Source organism: Eptatretus burgeri, chromosome 13, assembly GCF_056783735.1.
Source record: "Eptatretus burgeri isolate ZD-2024b chromosome 13, Ebu_testis_v1, whole genome shotgun sequence".
NCBI lineage: Eukaryota > Metazoa > Chordata > Myxini > Myxiniformes > Myxinidae > Eptatretus > Eptatretus burgeri.
The window spans coordinates 29894619-29914916 of NC_140973.1; the positions used below are offsets into that span (position 1 = coordinate 29894619).

General features: G+C 41.8%; 1 protein-coding gene across 3 annotated transcripts in view; it reads right to left on the bottom strand.

Annotated features, from left to right (window-relative positions):
• Nucleotides 1–20298, bottom strand: part of HEATR1 (HEAT repeat containing 1) — a 160368-nt gene that overhangs the window by 35136 nt on the left and 104934 nt on the right. For all 3 annotated transcript variants that reach the window (XM_085851860.1, XM_085851861.1, XM_085851858.1), the window contains exons 24-31: nt 17956–18087; nt 17501–17634; nt 15055–15195; nt 11206–11303; nt 10772–10893; nt 9819–9947; nt 5461–5700; nt 723–843 (exon numbers count right to left, since the gene is read on the bottom strand). In XM_085851860.1, the coding sequence (XP_085707986.1) occupies nt 723–843; nt 5461–5700; nt 9819–9947; nt 10772–10893; nt 11206–11303; nt 15055–15195; nt 17501–17634; nt 17956–18087 (1117 nt within the window). The remainder of the gene's footprint in view (nt 1–722; nt 844–5460; nt 5701–9818; nt 9948–10771; nt 10894–11205; nt 11304–15054; nt 15196–17500; nt 17635–17955; nt 18088–20298) is intronic.

Sequence of the window (20298 nt, forward strand, 5' to 3'; positions counted from 1 at the left end):
ACCACCATGTGAGAAACAAGGAATATCTTTACCACCATATGAGAAACAAGGAATATCTTTACGACGATGTGAGAAACAGGACTATATTTACCACCATGTGAGAAACAAGGAATATATTTACCACCATGTGAGAAACAAGGAATATCTTTACCACCATGTGAGAAACAAGGAATATCTTTACGCCGATGTGAGAAACAAGGACTATATTTACAACCATGTGAGAAACAAGGAATATCTTCACCATGTGAGAAACAAGGAATATCTTAACGACGATATGAGAAACAAGGAATATCTTAACGACGATGTGAGAAACAAGGACTATATTTACCACCATGTGAGAAACCAGGAATATCTCTACGACGATGTGAGAAACAAGGAATATCTTTACCACGGTGTGAGAAACAAGGAATATCTTTACCACCATGTGAGAAACAAGGAATATCTTTACCACCATGTGAGAAACAAGGAATATCTTTACCACCATGTGAGAAACAAGGAATATCTTTACCACCATGTGAGAAACAACGAATATCTTTACCACCATGTGAGAAACAAGGAATATCTTTATCACGATGTGGGAAATGAATATCTTTACCACGATGTGAGAAACAAGGAATATCTTTACCACGATGTGAGAAACAAAGAATATCTTTACCAAGATGTGAGAAACAAGGACTATATTTACCACCATATGAGAAATGAGATCCAAAGTGCAGACTCACCGTTAAATTGTAAAGAAGCAAGGTATTGTAAAAGTTTAGCTGTGGTGTACAACTGGATTTGAGCTTCAAAGTCTCCACACAGTGAAACAGCAAATTCCATCTTTCCTTCCACTTCCCACTCCTGTGAGAATAAGCACAAACAGTGCACTACATCAAAGCAAGAAGAACAACTTGTATCACCAAGTGTAATTTAAACACGAGGAATGTGTCTTGGTGTTGGTCACACATACAATCACAATAAATCATACACCTCAGAGAAGTCAAACCAGAATACATCAGATGATAAAACTGAATTCAAAATAAACTTGAGCACCATCAACAACAAAACAATCACTCAATACACAACATCACAAGCACAATAAAATGTCAAAAATTGACAAAATTAGAATGATAAAATCCCTCGTGTTCACCCTATTCCTGGTGTTGGCATAATGGTGAGGATGGTGGGCTTGGGATCCTAGGATCCTGAGTTAAAATCCCCCTCGGTTGTTGAATTAATATCAGGTGGGGTTGAGAGGTGACCTGTGTTGGAGAGGTGACCTGTCCAGGATTGTGCCCAATAGCCAAGGAGACTACTTCAGCAGCACCAACGCTCCACACAGAGTATGGTCCCAATGGATGGATGGATGGTGTTCACCATCCTCTCCCCCCACCTAACCAAAAAGCCAAGCCCACTCTCACATATCATAACCATACACATGATACACATGATGAGCATAAATAAACCGTTAAATAACAGTCATAGACAACAATGAAACTGCAAATAAATACCACGCCGACCCTCCCTTTCCCTATGCGAACATTCAGCAACAACCCAACAATCCAAACAGTAGCACCACATCACAAAAAATGTCAACAGAAAACTTGTATCGTCACCACAGAAAACAACAGAAAACTTGGAAAAAAGTCACTCTTTGTGACTTGTATCCCCTTACAGATGGCAAATTCTGAAACAGGACATTAGCTGGATGTGAGGCATCAGAAACTGTCCTCTACGATCTATTCATAGTACACTCTGTATACATTGAAGCCAAAGAAGGCAACACACATCCAACTATCCTACCAGGAGTGCGCAAAACCCTCTGGAACTGAAACTTCTGTTACTGGGTGCAGCTGCCATACCACACACACAGAGAAAAAGTCAAAACACTTTCTATCATGGCCCGATAAAACTTGATGAGAATCCTTGTGAAGGCCAAACTTCTTTCGCTGCCACAGGCAGTAGAGGCGTTGCTGAGCTTTCCTAATAAAAAAATATATATCTGTGTTGTGGTCCCACTTTAAACTCCTAGTAATGGTTGTACCGATAAGTTTAAAGCAGTCAACAATTTCAACAACTTCACCATTCATGGTAAGAGGGTCAAACTGAACTTGTCATCCTACAAAAGTCAACAACCATCTCCTTAGTCTTAGCAGTAATCAGCTCGAGGTTGTTGTGTTTGCACGATGGCACAAACCCATCAACTTCCTGAAGGTGTTCTGACTCATCATAATTCACGATAATACCCTCGATGGTCGTGCCATCGGCAAACTTCACAGACTTATGATGAGACGCACAATCATTGGTGAAAATGGAATAAAGAAGAAGCGACAGCACGGCACCCTTGTGGGGCACAAGTATTCAAGACAATAGTCTTGGACAACTCATTGTTTTATTAGATTGTTTGCGGTTGGTTAAGCAAATTGAGGGAGGAAAACCAAGGGACTGGATTTTATAAAAGGTTTCTGAGGGACAATGGTATTAAAAGCAGAACTAAAATCAATAAAATACGAGCATAACGATTTGAAAATTCAAGATGCTGAAGAACAAAATGAAGAACTAAGGCAACAGCATCATCAACTGAATGATTTTCCCGATAGGCAAACGAAGAGGATCGAGCATACAAGTAAAGTGGTGATAGACTTGAGATGCTTGAGAACCAAACACTTTCATCACCACTGAGGTGAAAGCCACGGGTCTATAATCGTTGAGCGTTGTCACCTTCAATTTCGTTCAAAGAGGGATAATAATAGAAGATTTGAAGCAAAGAGGCACGATAGACTGTTGCAAATAGAAGCAAAAACAGAGGAGAGCTGTTGTGAACAATGCTTAAGAGTTGCAGTGAAAACACCATCAGGACCAGCTGCTTTTCTGATATTCTGTTACCTGAAAAGATGCCTCACCTCAGCCTCCTCCACAGAAAAAGGCCGAGGAAGCGGTGAATCAGCAACCTGGAAAGAAACTGCAACAGGCCCAGTATTCTTGCAATCAGAGCGGCTGAAGTAGTCGTTCAACTTGTCAGGAAGCTTGGGGTCTTCACCATCTGTGACACGATTCTTCTCCTTATAAAGATAAATATTCCGAAGACCTTGCCAAACAGCTCGAGCATTACTAGTTAAGAGCTGGTTCTCCAGCTTCTGTCAATACTCTGATTTTGCCCTGCGAATCTCCCTCTGCACATCATATTTAGCTTTCGTGTACAGAACTCGATCGCCGCTCTTGTGTGCCGTTTCCTTTGTTTTCAGCTTTGCCCGAAGCCCACTTTTAAACTGTGGTTTGTCATTTGCCCATGATTTTAACTTCTTGGTTGGGATGCAGAGGTCTTTGCAAAAGTGAACATATGGCATGACTGCGTCAGTGTACTCGTGCAAGTCAACACAGGCGCCAGCAAAAGAGGTCCAATCAGTACAATCAAAGCAACCTTGTAATTTTTCGAAGGAATCCTGGTCCCAGCATTTATCAATGAGAATCTGCGGTTTAGCAGTTTTAAGCTTCAGGTAAGACGGTATCAGGTAAATCATGGAGCGGTGAGAAGAGCCGTGCGGGGCACGGGAAACAGCATGATAAGCATCGCAGAATGTACTACAGTACAGATCCAGCGTTTTACCCTCTCTGGTCGAACACTTCACTTGCTATTTATACTTTGGGAGCTCCGATTCCAATGTAGTGTGGTTAAAAAGTCTCCGAGAACGAGAACATGACAATCAGGGAAAGAGTTCTAAATTGAAATCACGTCGTCAGCAAGCACCCCGATAGCAGTCCATGTGCATGTGAAAGAATGTAACCAGTACAAGTAAGTAAAACTCTTGAGATGTATAATTCGGTCTGCACTTGAGGGTTAGTGTTTCAACATGAGAGGTGCAGAGCGTGGATAAAACACTGGTATCATTGCACCACCTTTGGTTTGTCATAAAACACACTCCACCTCCCTTGGATTAACCAACACAATCAAATGAACGATTGGCTCTACAAAGTGTGTAGCCAGGTAGAAGAACTGCAGAGTCAAGGATAGAAGGGTCGAGCCATGTTTCAGTGAAGCAGTGCACGGAGCAGTCCTTAACATCACATTTCGTTTGCACCAAATATAATAGTTCATCGATTTTGTTCTTCAAGGAACGATCATTGGACAGAAACACAGCAGGGAGGGGAGGATGAAGAGAATGTGCATGAAATCGTATCAATACGCCTGCACGTTTTCCCCTCTTATGAGTGCGCCATCTTTGAGGACACGGTCGGCAACGCGCGATGGGTGCGCAGCCGCTCCCACTCAAGACTCTAGCAGGTGAACACGGAAGTATGGGTTTGTAGTCATGATACATCCTGTCATGAATACCAATCAAAACATCTCTATCATACTTGTACAGGCAGGCAACAGGATCAGGTATATCCCGATCACACCCAACACCGAGTCGCCATTACATAGATACGTCATGACGCATTCTCAGCCAACAAACTCGAATTTCTAATAAGACAAGAGAGCTAATAGACATCACAACTTAGATTACATACATTTAGCGTGTTTCCAGTCCCATGTCTATTGTAAATGATAATGTAATCGGTTTTCCTATATTTGTGGTACTTTCATATTTTCAATGATCAAAGGCTCATGCTTCTTCAAGTAGAGGGGGGGGGGAGAGGAAGGTGTGGTTGAAGTTGGAAGTTATGAGACAGAACCGAGATCCCTATATCACAAACATAAATCACATGCATGGCAAAAACAAACAGTGAAGTTGGTGCATATTTAAATGTACAAGAACATGAGTAAACAATGGACAAATCTACATAAGTATATGGGGATTTGAACATGAGATCCCTCCATCACAAGCCATGGGTTTAAATGGGAACATAAATCCGAGACATGCCAGCCCAAAGGAGAACAATAAAATTTGAATGAAACATAAATCCATGCGGTCAGCATACAATATACAGAAAGACGTACCATACGATCTCACGGGGACCCCTATTTTACACTAAGAACACAAAATCTGGCAAAAATGCAATTTTAAGTTTTCACCCATTAATCATATGTCTGGATAAAAACAAACACTAGAAAACATCAAAAAATGCAATGCCCATCCACGTCTGCTTTGTAATCAAACTAAACTTGATAAAAACAACAGTTAAAATATTCTCATCATAAATATTTGTTTAAGATTTGATGACAAAAGCTCAAATGGTAAAACAGTTATGAGACAGACAGAAAGACAGACAGACAGACTTGATTGCAAAAACCCGTCTCCTGCTCCGCGCGGGGATGGGCTAATCATTCCTGACCAGTTAAGCTGATTAAGTGGATAATATTCTCCAAGGGAAATATTTCAAAGACCATACATTGTTATAAATAGAAAATAGAATTTGAAGCAAATGTGTCAATGGATGTGCCTCCAACTGTGTGAGAATCGTCCAAGTTCATAAAAAAAAAACAGTCCAGAATTCAAAACTTTATGTGAGAGATAAATTTACAATGACGTCATGTACCTTATATACATCATGCTGGTCAGCAGCAGGGAGTGTCTGGCCCTCGAAGAGCAGGCTTAACATGGCCCACAGGAAAGCCTGTGGCCCAGTAGCTTCCAGAAGTTGCTTCATAACAGGCAGGCGACGGTGAGCAGGAATGTATGGTACTGCATCGGTAAAAACACGAAGAACGCGACATACGCTGGTGTCAACAACCAAGGCAGACTCTCCAGCTGTGCTGTCATCTTCACGGTGGCAAGCCTAGGGTGGAGAAAAAACAATAACAAAAACAAGAAAGACGTCGTGTATAGCACGATACTTGCAAAATCCATAAAACAAATTTGCCATAAAATAATTGGTGGTTGAATTCAATGACCAAATACGCAACTCTTCTTCAAATTTCAAGTCGTACGGATGAAAATTGACAATTTTAGAAATCTGGTCAATGTCGAGTTTGTGACCTAAGTTGACCTCAAAAATATGTGTTCATTGAATTGAGTGACCTGATCTGCAAATCCTCTTCAAATTTCAAGTCAATGGGATGAAAATTGAGGATTTTAGAAATCTCACCTACGTTGTTGACCTTTGGCATAAGCTGACCTTTTGGTCGATGTTGACCAAAAAAAATAATTGGCTGGTTGAATTCAGTAACCTGACATGCAAATCTTGTTCAATTTCTCGTCAATCTGATGAAAATTGAGGATTTTAGACATTTTACAAAGTTGTTGACCTCAAACAATAGACTTTTCGTGAGGATCGGTTTAAAATTGTGACCTGAAGGTGATTGATATACATACAAACAAACAGAAAGAAAGAATAACGCACAAGACCAACCAAAACATAATAAAAAAAAAAATAAACCAATGTCACCCGCAGGGTGACCCGTATCTTGCCAAAAGGTGACCACGTGTGACTTCTTTAAAGGCCCGGTCACACCTTGACGTTTTAGCCAGCGATGGCAACGTATTAAAATGTATGTAAAACGCTGGCTGACGTTGAACTTTTGATGTTTTTTTTTTTTAAGATTCGGACGTATTCATAACGAGTTGGTCGTATGCATAACATATCAGTAATGGACACAGAACGTTTCGTTGTGTTATAGATAACTTATACCAACGAATGCTGAACCTGTTGTTGGCCTACACAACCTATGCCCAACGATAGTCTAACTTAGGCATAGCGTGTTGCACGCATCGCCGACGATGTCGTGACGTAGCCTATTAAAAGGCTGACGCACAACGATTCGAATCATAACTGCCGTAGAAATGGAAGTGACAACATTGCGGTCACACCTTGGCGATCTTGCCAGCGTATGCCGACCCAAGAAAAATGTGTCTAAAACGTTGGGGGCACGTCAAATACGGTATGAGTAAGTTTGGTATACGTGAGTACAACGCTAAAGTACGCTATCATACGTCGTAGTAAGTAGAGTACGTCAAGAAATTTTAAACATGTTCAAAATTTTACGACGTACTTGGCGTATGACACACGTTCCGCATGCGATGGGGATAAGTTTTACACACGATATGTGGACGCTTACACACGTCCACAAAGGCTACTTATAAGCTACTCATAAGTCGAAACACGTCGCGGTAATGTCTTTTTTACGCGAAACTTATTTCTAACTTATGTTTGACGTGCTTTGAACCAATTCTTTACGTAGTCCCAACACACATCGACGTATGTAGATGTATTCCAATGACGTCTTCCGGTCGACAAAAAAAAAAAATGAACATGTTTCTAGCTTACAACTGCCATATAAAGACGTGTTCCCAGCGGTTTTGGGAATTGGTATATAAAAATGCTGCTCATAAAAGGGGAACCCAACAGTGTTCGAGTCCTTTTTGAGTCGATGTCCATGTCAGCAGTAACAGTATCAGTATTAGTATTAGTATTAGTATTAGTATTAGTAGTAGTTTGTTCATGTTGGCAGTAGTAGGTGAGTGTGAGGGGGAGGGTGTGGGTTATGATGGATCGTCCTTGCGTCCGCGTGTCCACGGGTAGGTTCATAGGCTGCCACTCAACGATTTAAATGGCTGCATCTCCACTATTGAAAGTAGACGCTTGCGCTCAACAATTGGATTTTTTTACACTCAACGACTTTTAAACGGTACCACTCAACTATTTTCATTGTTTACAATGAACGATTTAAATTGCTGTCACTCGCCTTTGTTTTTTGACGCTGGCGCTCGGAAATTTTAATCGTTTCTATTGAACGTGCTAAATCGCTCAAACTCCACTATTGAAAGTAGACGCTTGCGCTCAACAATTCGATTTTTTTTACACTCAACCACTTTTAAACGGTACCACTCTGCTTTTTTCATTGTTTACAATGAACGATTTAAATTGCTGTCACTCGCCTTTGTTTTTTGACGCTGGGGTTTTGAAATTTGAAGCGTTTCTTCTGAACGTGTTAAAACGCTCAAACTCGACTATTTTAAATAGACGCTGCCGATGGACAATTGGAATCATAGCCAAGCTAGACATCGAAGTGTGAACATCCTCGTCATGCCGAAGAAAAGTTTGAAGAATGCTGCAAATAAGTGTCCTGGCCGTGGCCGTGAACGCTGACGCAAGGACGATCCATTATACCGACGTCTTTCAGCCTATGAGTAACTTAAAAGTAACGTCTGTCGATGTGTGGCAACGATCGCGAAACGTGCCAACAACACGTTAATCATAGGTTAGAAATAAGTTTCGGGTACGCTAAACATTACCTCGGCATGTCTCAACTTATGATTAACTTACAAGTAGCATGTGTTGACGTCTGTCAACGATCGCAGACCGTGCATACAACCTGTGGCCAGCGTAGCGGAACGTGTGAGTCATACGCCGGCATACGTCGTGAAATTTCAAGCATGAAAAAATTTGAGGACAACCGAAAAGTACAACGTTTAAAGCCAACGTACAACGACGTATGGCAGTGTTTTTCAGCGTGCTCTCAATGTTATCAAAACTTACCCATAACGTATTCAACGTGTGCCAGCGTTTTAGAAAAAAAATTCAAAAATCGGCATACGTTGGCTAAAACGTCAAGGTGTGACCGGGCCTTAAGGTCACACTGAGGTGAACAGAGCTGCTATCCACCAGGAGCGACTCCTTGAGGAATATCTGCCTACGAGAGATTCCGATGAGAATCGTTCTACAGAGTAACCATGAAAAATATGCTTTTTCCTCATAACGTCACCAAATGACGTCATAATGTCTCAAGCTTGACATATCCAGAAAGCACTCATCGAGGTGTTCAATTTGAGGTACTACACGATATGGTTCCTAAAACTTGAAAATTTGACCTTGCGGTCAAATATGTTTGACCTGAGGCGCTGATCATGAAGGTCAAGGCCAATCACCACCAAAAATTAATCAACTGAGCGCCAGACCATGAACTATATTCCCATGAAGTTTGAAGATGATCCGATCAAAATTACTCAAAAAATAAGAGTTTCGTCGACTCCCCTGATTTGCGACAAAGTGACCTTGACCTTCAAAATTTTGTGCACTGAAAGGGACCTCTATAGGCCTCAGATATGCAAAGTTACAAAAATTTCCAATGATAACTGTGCTCTGCAGAATTTTTTATACGTGATTACAGACAAACAAACAAACAAACAAACAAAAAAAAAAAACATACAAGCTAACATATCTTGCAAAAACTTCGCTTTGGCAAGATAATAAAAAAAACAATTTTTCAGCATGGAAAATCTTTGATTTTCACAAGTAAAAGACCAAGGAAAAAAGTGAAAAAATAAATAAAAGTGGAAAGGGGTGTGGTTGAAGATGGAAGGCAGAGGGGAGGTGTGGTTGAAGGTGGAAGGGGGAGGTGTGGATGAAGATGGAAGGGGGGAGGTGTGGTTGAAGATGGAAAGGGGGGAGGTGTGGTTGAAGATGGAAAGGGGGGAGGTGTGGTTGAAGATGGAAAGGGGGAGGTGTGGTTGAAGATGGAAAGGGGGGAGGTGTGGTTGAAGATGGAAAGGGGGAGGTGTGGTTGAAGATGGAAAGGGGGAGGTGTGGTTGAAGATGGAAAGGGGGAGGTGTGGTTGAAGATGGAAAGGGGGAGGTGTGGTTGAAGATGGAAAGGGGGGAGGTGTGGTTGAAGATGGAAAGGGGGAGGTGTGGTTGAAGATGGAAAGGGGGGAGGTGTGGTTGAAGATGGAAAGGGGGGAGGTGTGGTTGAAGATGGAAAGGGGGAGGTGTGGTTGAAGGGTCGAGGTGGAAGGTGTCGTTGAATGTGGAGAGTGTGGAGGGGAGGTGGTTTCACATGTAATTTCAAGCAATTACAGTAATTATTATACTTTCAAAAGATTATGCAAAAACAGGAGATAAAAATAATTGTCAATAAATAAAAGAGTAGATGGAACTGATCATAAACAGATACTTACATCAATGAGAATAGGAACCAAGGTATTGATGGTTTTTGATACAACTTGGAAACTGAACGCGTCATCCAAGCGCAGCACACTCGACCCCACAAATGTGAAGATAGGCATGATGTTATGCAAGACTTTCTCCTGATAGACAACAGCAAATGCAGGACACAAATAAGGCCATCAGTACATCATGCCAGCACACACCAAAAAAGAAGAAATGACCAGTTACAATATTTACCTCAACCCGATCTCAGGTGCTCTGGCCGAATGGAGGTTCGGGGCTACCAAACCAGTCCCACAGTAAGGATTACAACCAAGTATTTTTCCTTCCCAATTTCAGCTTTTCATTTTTAACTAATTTGCAAAAAAAATTAAAAAGATGTTTTCACTTTGTCATTATGGGGGATTTTGTGCAGATCAGTGACAAAAATTTTTTTCATTTAATCCATTTTTAATTCAGCCTGGAACACAACAAAATGTGTAAAACATCAAAGGGTGTGAATACTTTCTCAAGGCACTGTACAGTATACAGAAACACAGCCTGGGGAGGTGGGGTAGTGTGGGAGGTGGGGTAGTGTGGGAAGTGGGGCAAATACATTTTTGTGATGTGGCTGATAATCCTCAGTCGTAAGTCATCTCTGCGAAGGGGGTGGGGGGGGAGGGGAGGAGGGGAATTGTGCCTGTGACCTAACCCAGGGTACTGCCAACACGTATGTAAAATTTAGTGGAGATCGGCACTTGTCTGGTTTTGTCTGTGATATTCAAACGTGTACACGCACGCACACACACACACACACACACACACACACACACACACACACACACACACACACACACACACACACACACACACACACACACACACAATCAACATATTTAATCTGAAAGAGAATGAACAACCAGAAAGAAGGTAATATAACTGACTGATAAGGCATCAATGTAAGCATTTGGTCAGGTGAACGCACTGGGAAGAGGGAGGCCGCTGTAGAGAGTAGTAGTAGTGCGTAGTGGTACGTCTGTGGAACGTGTGACGTTCGCACACACTGAACCACCAACTCCACATTGAAACGATCTTCACACATCTCACCTGCATACGGTGCAGGGTACCAGGCAAACAAAAGCCCCACCCCCCCCAACCAAAAAAAAAACCTTTAAAATAATTGTCTTCCATCTCGCTGCAACATCATAATGGTTATTCATTCAGCGATACATAATTCGTATTAAATAAACAGCAGATTTAAAATAGGAAATTTCCTCGTCATCCCTTGATAAATAAATTACAACTTCAGTTTTGTGCAACACTCGAGCCACACGAGGAAATGGAAGCCACCGCTGCTCTCAGAGCAAACATCACTGTACAACAAAACTAGTTCTCAACAAGACACTTCTGAAGGGCCACCTGATTTAAGTCTGGAACAGATGTTCTGAAGGCAAACGAGCACGAGCTGCTTCGAGTACTCCAAATCTTCTGCTTCAACGTCTTTTGACTCGAGGCAACTGTCAAGACGCGCGTGCAATGCACAATATTAACACGACTCGCTGACATGATGGATAAATAAAAGCAATGAGACAATGAATGGAAATCATTTACATGTACCGTACTTCGCTTGCATTCTTATCCTTGAGGGACAACTGTGCCCCACACCTTAAACTCTCAATACAATTACAATTTTTCCCCCCACTTGATATCCTGGTGAGAACTTTTCAAGAGTTGAACCAACACCAAACAAATTTTCAGATATTATTAATGCAACAAGGGAACTTTAATTAAATAATTGCTTCACCAAAATCCCCACCCCCCCCCCCCCCCCCCAAATTTTGATCCGAGAAGCTTGTAACCTAAACAAGAAGCTTCAGTAAAAACAGAGTATGGAGAAGCAGAATGGGGTTTGGAATTGGAAAAGGGGTTACAAGGGGTGCAATATCTCCCCTTACTTGTTCAACCTCCAATTGTTCAAGTGAGTATATCATGGGGAAATCAAGCATAGATGACAAAGGCTGGAGTCAGGATTGGAGGAAGATGCATCAACCTCAGGTATGCTGATGATACCACTCTGTTGGCAGAAGGTAAAGGAGATTTGATGAAACTGTTGATTAAAATAAAACTTAAAACTAAAAAAAGAAAACACTAAAATCTTGTCAACTGAGAAGATCGACGTGTTCTCATTAGATCAGGTGGAAAAGGTCAAAGGTTTCATCTTCCTGGGTTCTATGATTGGAGTGAGTGGAGAATGTAGAGGAGAAATTAATAGATGACTTGCATTGGGGAGAACAGCAATGTCAGGACTGACAAAGATCTGCAAAGTTAAGGATGTGACAATACAAAGCATGAGGAGGCTGGTGATGCTCTAATATTTCCAATTACAATGTAGAGATGTGAATCATGAACATGTCAAAAGGAAAGAAAGGAAGAAGATTGACAGTTCTGAAATGTGGTGTTGGAGACGAATGTATAAAATCCATGGACTGCAAGAAGAATAAACGAACCAATGTTTCAAGAAATTAGACCACCGTACGTCATACGTGCAGAAAATGAAAGCCTAGCGAAATCAGCAATGCTGGGTATGGTTGAGGGTAGAATACAGAGGCATACGTTGTACGTGCTGGATGGATGGGGTAAAGGATGCGACCAAGCAGTCTCTACCAGTGGTTCGGGAGGTCGTGCACGATCAGAATGTTTGGAAAATCTGATCATGAATGTCACCAGAAGTCAAGAATGACTTGAGGGAACTAGACAACTTGAAAATATTTTTGAAGTCCTGTAAGTCGAATAATCGTGACCTCAAACAGTCCACAAAAGGAATTTCTTTGTTCAAACAGAAGTATGATGTGATCAGAAAATACTTAATGGCAATAAACTTCCTTTTTCTTTTCTTTTTTTTTTCCCTCACGATTGTCCATTTCAAAAAGGAAGGTCAAGCTGATCACGATGGGATTCAATAGCCTTTACCCATTCACAACTATGATGTACATTTCATCTACTGTCTCATGAAAGTCGTGGTATTTTCATGTTCGTGAAGTCCTGGATGCTCCCCAACATGCCGAGCATAGGCCATGTGAGATATCCGGAGGCTGAGGGGAGCGTGTCGCATTGGGATTTTCATGTATGCACTACTTGTGAATGTCTGCAGCTGTAGAGGAACTCGGGTAGGGTAAAAAACAAACAAAGGACTTACCTCGTGTAGCTTTATGCAGCTTTCTTTGGCTGGAACAGCATGGGGTTAATAGATGTATATATGTATTACTGTCACGTCGACGGGTGAGACCAACGTCTCCCATTGCACTGCGTGGTCTTTGACCCTCGCACATGACCCAAACGGCCTCCGAATTCAAACTGAATTATTTTAATAATTCAAACTACATTCATTTACCAATTCAAAGTTCTCTAAAGATCATTAAAATAAAGCGGAGACTGACTGTTGCTCACACAGGAAGGAAGACGTTCCTTATGGTTAAAATGCTTATTTAAAAGCAATGAATAGTTAGTTCCCTCATCAAGTGGCATTGTTCAATGTTAGTTCCCACGACAGGTGGAAAAACTTCCAAAATTAAAATTAATATACAGTACAGTAGCCACTGCTTAATTGGGAAGTCTCGGGAGTAAAATGTCCCGATTAAGCAGCGTCACCCTGAAACAATGTGCCCAATAAATTGATATTTGCACTCGGACACATGCTGCGCTTCTGCTGGTATTTGTTTATGACACAAAAAGCGATGTAATAAAGCAATCGGTGATTTTTATTTATTTGCAAATTTTTTTTTTTTGGCGAAAGGATAAAATCACTACCGTTGTATCTCTGTCATCACTATTTCTAATTAAAATTGTAATGTCTGTCAACAGAACACATCTCATCGAAATTCAAACCCTTATTTTCCCAAATGTGAGAACACAATGTCCCTCGAAATGCCCACAAGGCAAGACAGACGAGGAATATGCATGAACCTTCTTATTGAAAGGCAGTACTAAAACAAAGAACAGGTGCTTCTTTTAGCCTTGTACCACGAGTTAATTTCCTTCTCATTTTTTTCAAAAAACAACATTTCAGCTATTGCTGAAGGGAACGTGCTCATTATGAAAATTCAACACATCCATAAATGAATGGACGCCAAGACAATGTTTTGTTTTTCTTTTCCTATCAACATCTCCTCCCTCACCACTTCACCCACAATTTCTCCACTTCGAGGACATCATGAACAATGTCTTACAATTCTGCTTACAGCATTTAAAAACTTGCGTTACTCTCGTTTATCTGTTCAGTTCGGTCCAGTTTGAAGTAGACTTTTTTTTTTCATTTTGTGGAGGATGACATCAATCTTGTGGGCCGAGCCGGTCTGGACACTCGAGACGTATAGACTCAAAACTTCTCAGCAGCAGATGCCCGAGTCACTCCCGGTAACTCAAGGCTACTACGAAGTTCAACTTTCTCCAAGAAAGTAAAGTTTACACATTTCTTTGAAGGCACAGTTCTGCATACGACTCTTGCTAAAACCAATGTCGCTTTGCTAAAACAATTAATGTGCCCTGCGATGAGCCATACCATGATGTAATGTCTATGTAAAGGCACTCTCTCATACGGTGCTGAATTACACTCAGAACAGGTGCTGCACCACAACACAAAGTCGAAATTAAGACTGCAGCCTGTGTGCGATAAGGACATATCTTCTTCTTTGCTCGTGTGCATCACAAGGCTGTGGGGTAGCATCATTGGCTGAGGGCACGGTTGTGCCGCTGAAACAACGCCCTCTGCTGGTTATGGCAGGAATTTGGCCATGATGCCGACGATAGCTCGCTTACTCTTTGCAAAGGACACCATCGGATCTTTAATGTCCACCAACAAATGCTGGCACATGGGATGCACGTTTAACATCCATCTGAGGGACGGCACATGCATTGATGAATCACTCTGCCTGTGAAACACCAGGATGACAGTTCATAGCTGGGTGAGGACTCAAATTTCAAACCCAAGCTCGAAGCTTACAGGTGAGTATGCCAACCTCGACGCCACAATATCAGCCCTATAAGGACATATTATGTGACAAAACTGACTTTTCAGTCAGCCCAAAAAAAAATTCCAATAAAGCAAAGTTACTTCCCGTTTAACAGGTAAAAATAACGCACGGAAGAACCGTTTCCAAGAGGGACACTCGGTTTAAACGGTGTTCCTATTTATCAAGAGTCCCAATTAAGTGGTGGCCACTGTATTCACATTGGCATAGCAACATGTGGCCATGGCACTGCAAGCCTTACCTCGCCAGCATGCCAAACAGCGCCGGTAGCAGCATCTCTGGCTGCTGAATCTTTTTCTTGGTTTGTAGCATTTCTAAGATAAGAGTGGCACGGCACCAGGCACGGGTTTGTTGCTCAACATGGGTGCCAGTTTCACAGGGGCTTCAAGTCGTTGCAGATGGGAAATGAAAAGAGAGGTTGCAAATTCACAAAGGCAGTAAAATATAACAAGCAAAAGTACAATTGGAAGTGGTTGGTAGGTAAAGTCATCAGAATTACAAGTTCAGTAAACCCTCGTCCAACGTAGGGGTGAGGTTCCGCAAAACTGTGTTGTACAAGCTTAAGATCTTGTGGGATAAATGGGGATGGAGAATGCAGCCATGGAGCACAACATGTGGACAAATATTTTATACATTTTTTTTGTGAATAAAAACCTGAGAGATAATACCCATACATATAAATTTGTAGGCTGGGGTGGAGGTTGGGGGGGGAGGGGTAATTGTTTGTGGCCAGGAGATCATTGTCACGGAATGAAAGGTTTGCATTTGAAATCGCCGGATGCATTTCCACAAGAAAAAGAGGTGTAATATGATCCTTGAAAGACAAGCCAGTGTGCTACCTTCTGCTCCTTGGATATTTATGTCCTCTGTTACCCATTTTCTTGAAGAAAACCCCCATTTCACTTGTGTTGAGCACCAGTTCAGGGGCATAGCTTTTTCTGTCATAAACTCGAGGAAGTCCGACTTGAACTAATGGTACATAAGGTGGACTCATTCACATGATACTCATGGCCAACTGACACTACACTCATCCTGCCACACAATTTGGTTAAAATCATGATTTTCATGTGGCTAAGGTCATAATTGTATGGGATTTTTGTGACTAATTATGTAGGGGATTTGTCATAACATAATTATGACTCAGGTCATAATTGTATGGGATTTCTTCACTCTACTAGCACTTGTATCTTGCTCTTCAGGTCCTCACCAAATACAGGTGAGAGTTTCAGCAGGAGCTGCTTGCAGCCGATGTTGATCTCCGCAAAGCGTTTGATCCAGTGAATCGGGATGCCCTCTGGTGGATCCTAATCTTCGTAGGGTGTCAACTAAGCTGATTGATCTGAGGTCTGAACTATACTCGAGTACTGAGAGTGCTGTGGGATGTGGTGGTTCCACCTCAGACTTATTTCCAGTTATTACTGGAGTTCATCAGGGGTGTGTACTGGCCCCCACACTTTTCAGCACTTGCATGAGCTGGATTCTCAGGAGGATGTCGGAGAGTTCTAGTTGCGGTGCATCATTTGGGAATGTCAAGATCTCTGACCTTGATTTCACAGATGATGCAGTCATATTTGCAGAGACTCTGGGCATCCTTACGAGGTCCTCAAGGCACTGAATGAGGAGTCAGAGCCACTGGGATTACTGGTCTCCTGGGTCAAGACTAAGATCCAAGCTTTCAATGACATATTGGATGCTGCCGTTTTGTCTGTACCTGTCTGTGGTGAAGATTTTGTGGTCACAGAGAGATTAACTTACCTTTGCAGTAAAATACATGTCTCCGCATGTTGTGAGCCAGAGGTCAATAGACGTCTGGGTCGGACTTGGGGAGTCATGGATTCACTGGACCATGGTATGTGATGCTGTCAGTACCGATGCAGGAGGTCAAAGTCCAAGTCCTTGGTACTTCCAATCTTGTTCTACGGATGTGAAATTTGGACTCTGACCAAGGATCTGAGATGAAGACTTAACTCCTTCGGTACCAGTTCTCTTTGGAAAATCCTTGTCTCTCACTGGTTGGACTTTGTGACTGACGAACATTTGCCAATAGAGACTCAGATGAAATTTGTTACCTGTATAGTCCATGAGTGATGATTGCCACTGTATGTTCATGTGCCTTGTTCTCCTGATGCTCACCCTGCTCACCAGATTCTCTCAGCGAGGGAGCCTCGTGAGTGGAGGAGGCCAACGGGCCGACCACTTGCCTCGTGGTTGCAGCAGGTTGATCAGCATCTCAAGGACATGGGGATGGTTGGGGTATCTGCCTTGGGGATGGCCAGACGGAGGTCCCTGAAGTACCGGCAGAAAGTGGGCGCAGCGATACGCTGCTCCGGTGCATGCTCCCATACCTGACCTGACTTGTCAGTGCCAGACTGTAATTAAGAGTACAGTATGCGGCTAAATAACGTTGAGATGAAGAAATCTCCTGGGCACAAGCTCACTCGACCATGACGCTCTGCACACTGAAAACAGCACAGGTGGTAGAAGATGGTGGGAGACGTCACTTCTGCGCATTACATGGACACAGCGCCACATTCAACACCGCGTATAATCAAGTTTTATGTTTGCTCGGGAAATAAGCGTTGCATTTATTCCCACATGTATAAACTAATCCACATTATGAAGACCAACGTTGGACGAGGGTTTATTGTATATTAAAAAGAGAAATGAAAAACAGAGCTGCATTTCACCTCTCTTGTGTCACTCCAGCCTCAATGCACCGAGTCTTTTGTTGATTCTTCCGCCTCCGCTGCATGACTGTGCGATGACCCATCGGCTTATGCAACCACAATTCCTCGGCAATCATCTCAGCATTCAAAGAGAGCTGCAAAGTGAAAAATGATAAACTAGCCAACTCTCACTCTCATCATTTTAAGCAGAGTTTTGTGAACCATTAGAGCATCACCATCGATTTTACTTTGATCAAAGTTAAATCAATGGTGATGCTCTAATGGTTCACAAAACGTTGATGACCTTCTGAAAAATGCTCTTCTAATTAGCAAGTCATCTACTCGTCTCTTTGGCGAGACAGCATAAATAATGCATCTCAAACCAACACGGTGACAACACTATCATCATGATAATGAAATTACCGTTCTCAAGCTGTACATATCCAAAACCTTTGGTCGTATTTAGCTGACCTTACCCCTTTGAAGACAAATCCCACGTCGTGCATGGTTTGTGGATTTCGGCAATCGACTTGCATGTCGAACATCACTGCCAGTACAGTGCGCTGTAATGCTGCACTCGGCAGTGCAGAAAAGAACTTCTTCGTTATCTGAGGTACAGAGAGAGAAAAACAAGGAAGAGTCATTGCATATCCATTTTAACTTCTTAACTAGCAAGAGAGGGTTTTCAAATTCAAGGTAATTCAATGCAATTGTTTGGTGAATACTTTTTGCTCCAAATGAAAAATAAATATATGAGGGGTATCGCAAAGGTTTCCACAAGCACATTGGGGTTTGTTTGTTGGTTTCAAAGCATTTGTTTATCAAATTTCTGCCCTGCTATTGCCGTTTCCCCTTTATTTTGTGTCCTGTTGTGTTCTGTGTCCAAGCTCTTCCACGAGCCAAGACCATGTATTTAAAAAATAAAATAAAATAAAGTAAAAACCTTTGTTCTCTTTGCGGAAAAAGGATCGAGTCTGCGTAACAACCATAATACATATTTGCAACTTGTTTACTGACTCTTCATTCACTCGTGTGAACCGTCACGTTATTAACAAGAAAAAGAGCAATCAGAGATTGCAAATCCTCACCAGGACATATTTTGTGTGTTCCGTAATTAACAGACATAATTAGAACTGCCACTTTATAACTGCTGGCAGTGATGACCGGGTACCAAGACGTCCCGTTTTGAATGCACACCTGACCCTGACCCTGACCCATGACGTTTTCCATTATTATTCAATTGAATTTAGAATGGGATTAAAATTAATTAAATTCAGTTCAAATGGAAGACCAAGTAAGTACAGTCCTAGATTGAAGTAATTAGAAGGAACCCGAACAAGCAAAAAGCAAAGATGAAGTCCTCAGGAGGAACCTGAATAGGATTCGCATTTCAGCTGCTACTCCTCTACCGTCAAACCAGCCAGGCACAGCCAAGTGAGCCTTATTCAAAAATAAAAAATAAAAACTTCAATAATTCTGGCTGCCAGACCATATGTCCGATCAAGTCGAAATTTAAAATATATATTCCCCCATCACCACCAGATCATAATTTTGAAGTTTCACGTCAATTGATTAAGTGGTTCCAGAGAAAATATTACTAAATATTTTCTTCAATCTAATATGGTTGCCAAACCATGTGCTCCATCAATTATTCCTTAACAAACTTGTACACCCAATGCATGGGAAACATTTGTGTGAAGCTTCCCCTTAATCTGTCCAGCCATTCTGGAGAAGATTTTTATGGGTTTTCGGGTAAATCCAATACGATTGCCAAACCATGTGACCTCTGACATCATATGTATGAACCTTTTGTTCCTCATGGATAGGTGGTTGTACTTGTAAAGTTTCACCTTGATCTGTTCAGCCACTTCAGCGAAGATTTTTGAAGGTTTAAAAAAAAAAAATAATAATAATAATGGCAGCTGAATCACATGACTGTCATCAATTTTTTTTTCTGTAGACCATTTTATCTCGAGATGACCCTCAAAAATGTTCACACTAATCAGATGTAGCATTCTTCACATGCAATTATTACGTCATAACGAAGGTGCCAATGATATCATTTAAAAAAAAATCTCTATTATAATACCAATCTTGCACACTAAAAACTCGGCTTGCCGTCACACAATCCCTATGAAACTGCTGTGGCACTTAGCGGACATGCCGAGAATGTTTGGGAAGTCTTGGTGTTCCATAGTACCACTTGCATTTTGCACAATGCGTATTTTTGTCATTCCCCGTGTACGGTCTGTCATCTGCTACCAGCTATGTTGTACTGCCATAAACGAGGTTATTAAACAATATCGATTATTCTGGGAAATAATCAATTATGTAACAACGCTCGCAACAGAGTTTATTATTATTTATTAACCTCTGTTGCGAGCGTCGTTACGTAATTGTTACGTTCAAATTATTGCGAGCGTTGTTACGTTCAAATTATCACTTTCTGTTCCTGCTTGCATTTGTCTTTCGCTTTCCTTTTGTAGATGCCTAGACTGGTAAGGGGTGGGGATGCTGCCGTAAGGCGCCGGAGGCAGGCGTATTACAGGCAGCGTCGTGCTAGGGCAGCAATTGTCAACACTTGCAGGCGGATCTTCCTTGTGAGAGAATTGCCCGTCGATGTAGCACCATTCTGTGTTGGTGGGCTTGACAACCAATACCCACATTGTGCAGCACTTCGTTTTCCTGGAGAGAAACTTAATTGTTGCCATAATGGGAAAGTCCTCCTTGCACCTCTTTCCCCATATCCGCCTGAACTCCAGCTGCTGCTTTCATCTGGCGACTCTGCTTCTAGGAACTTCCTAGACATCAGGCAGTAC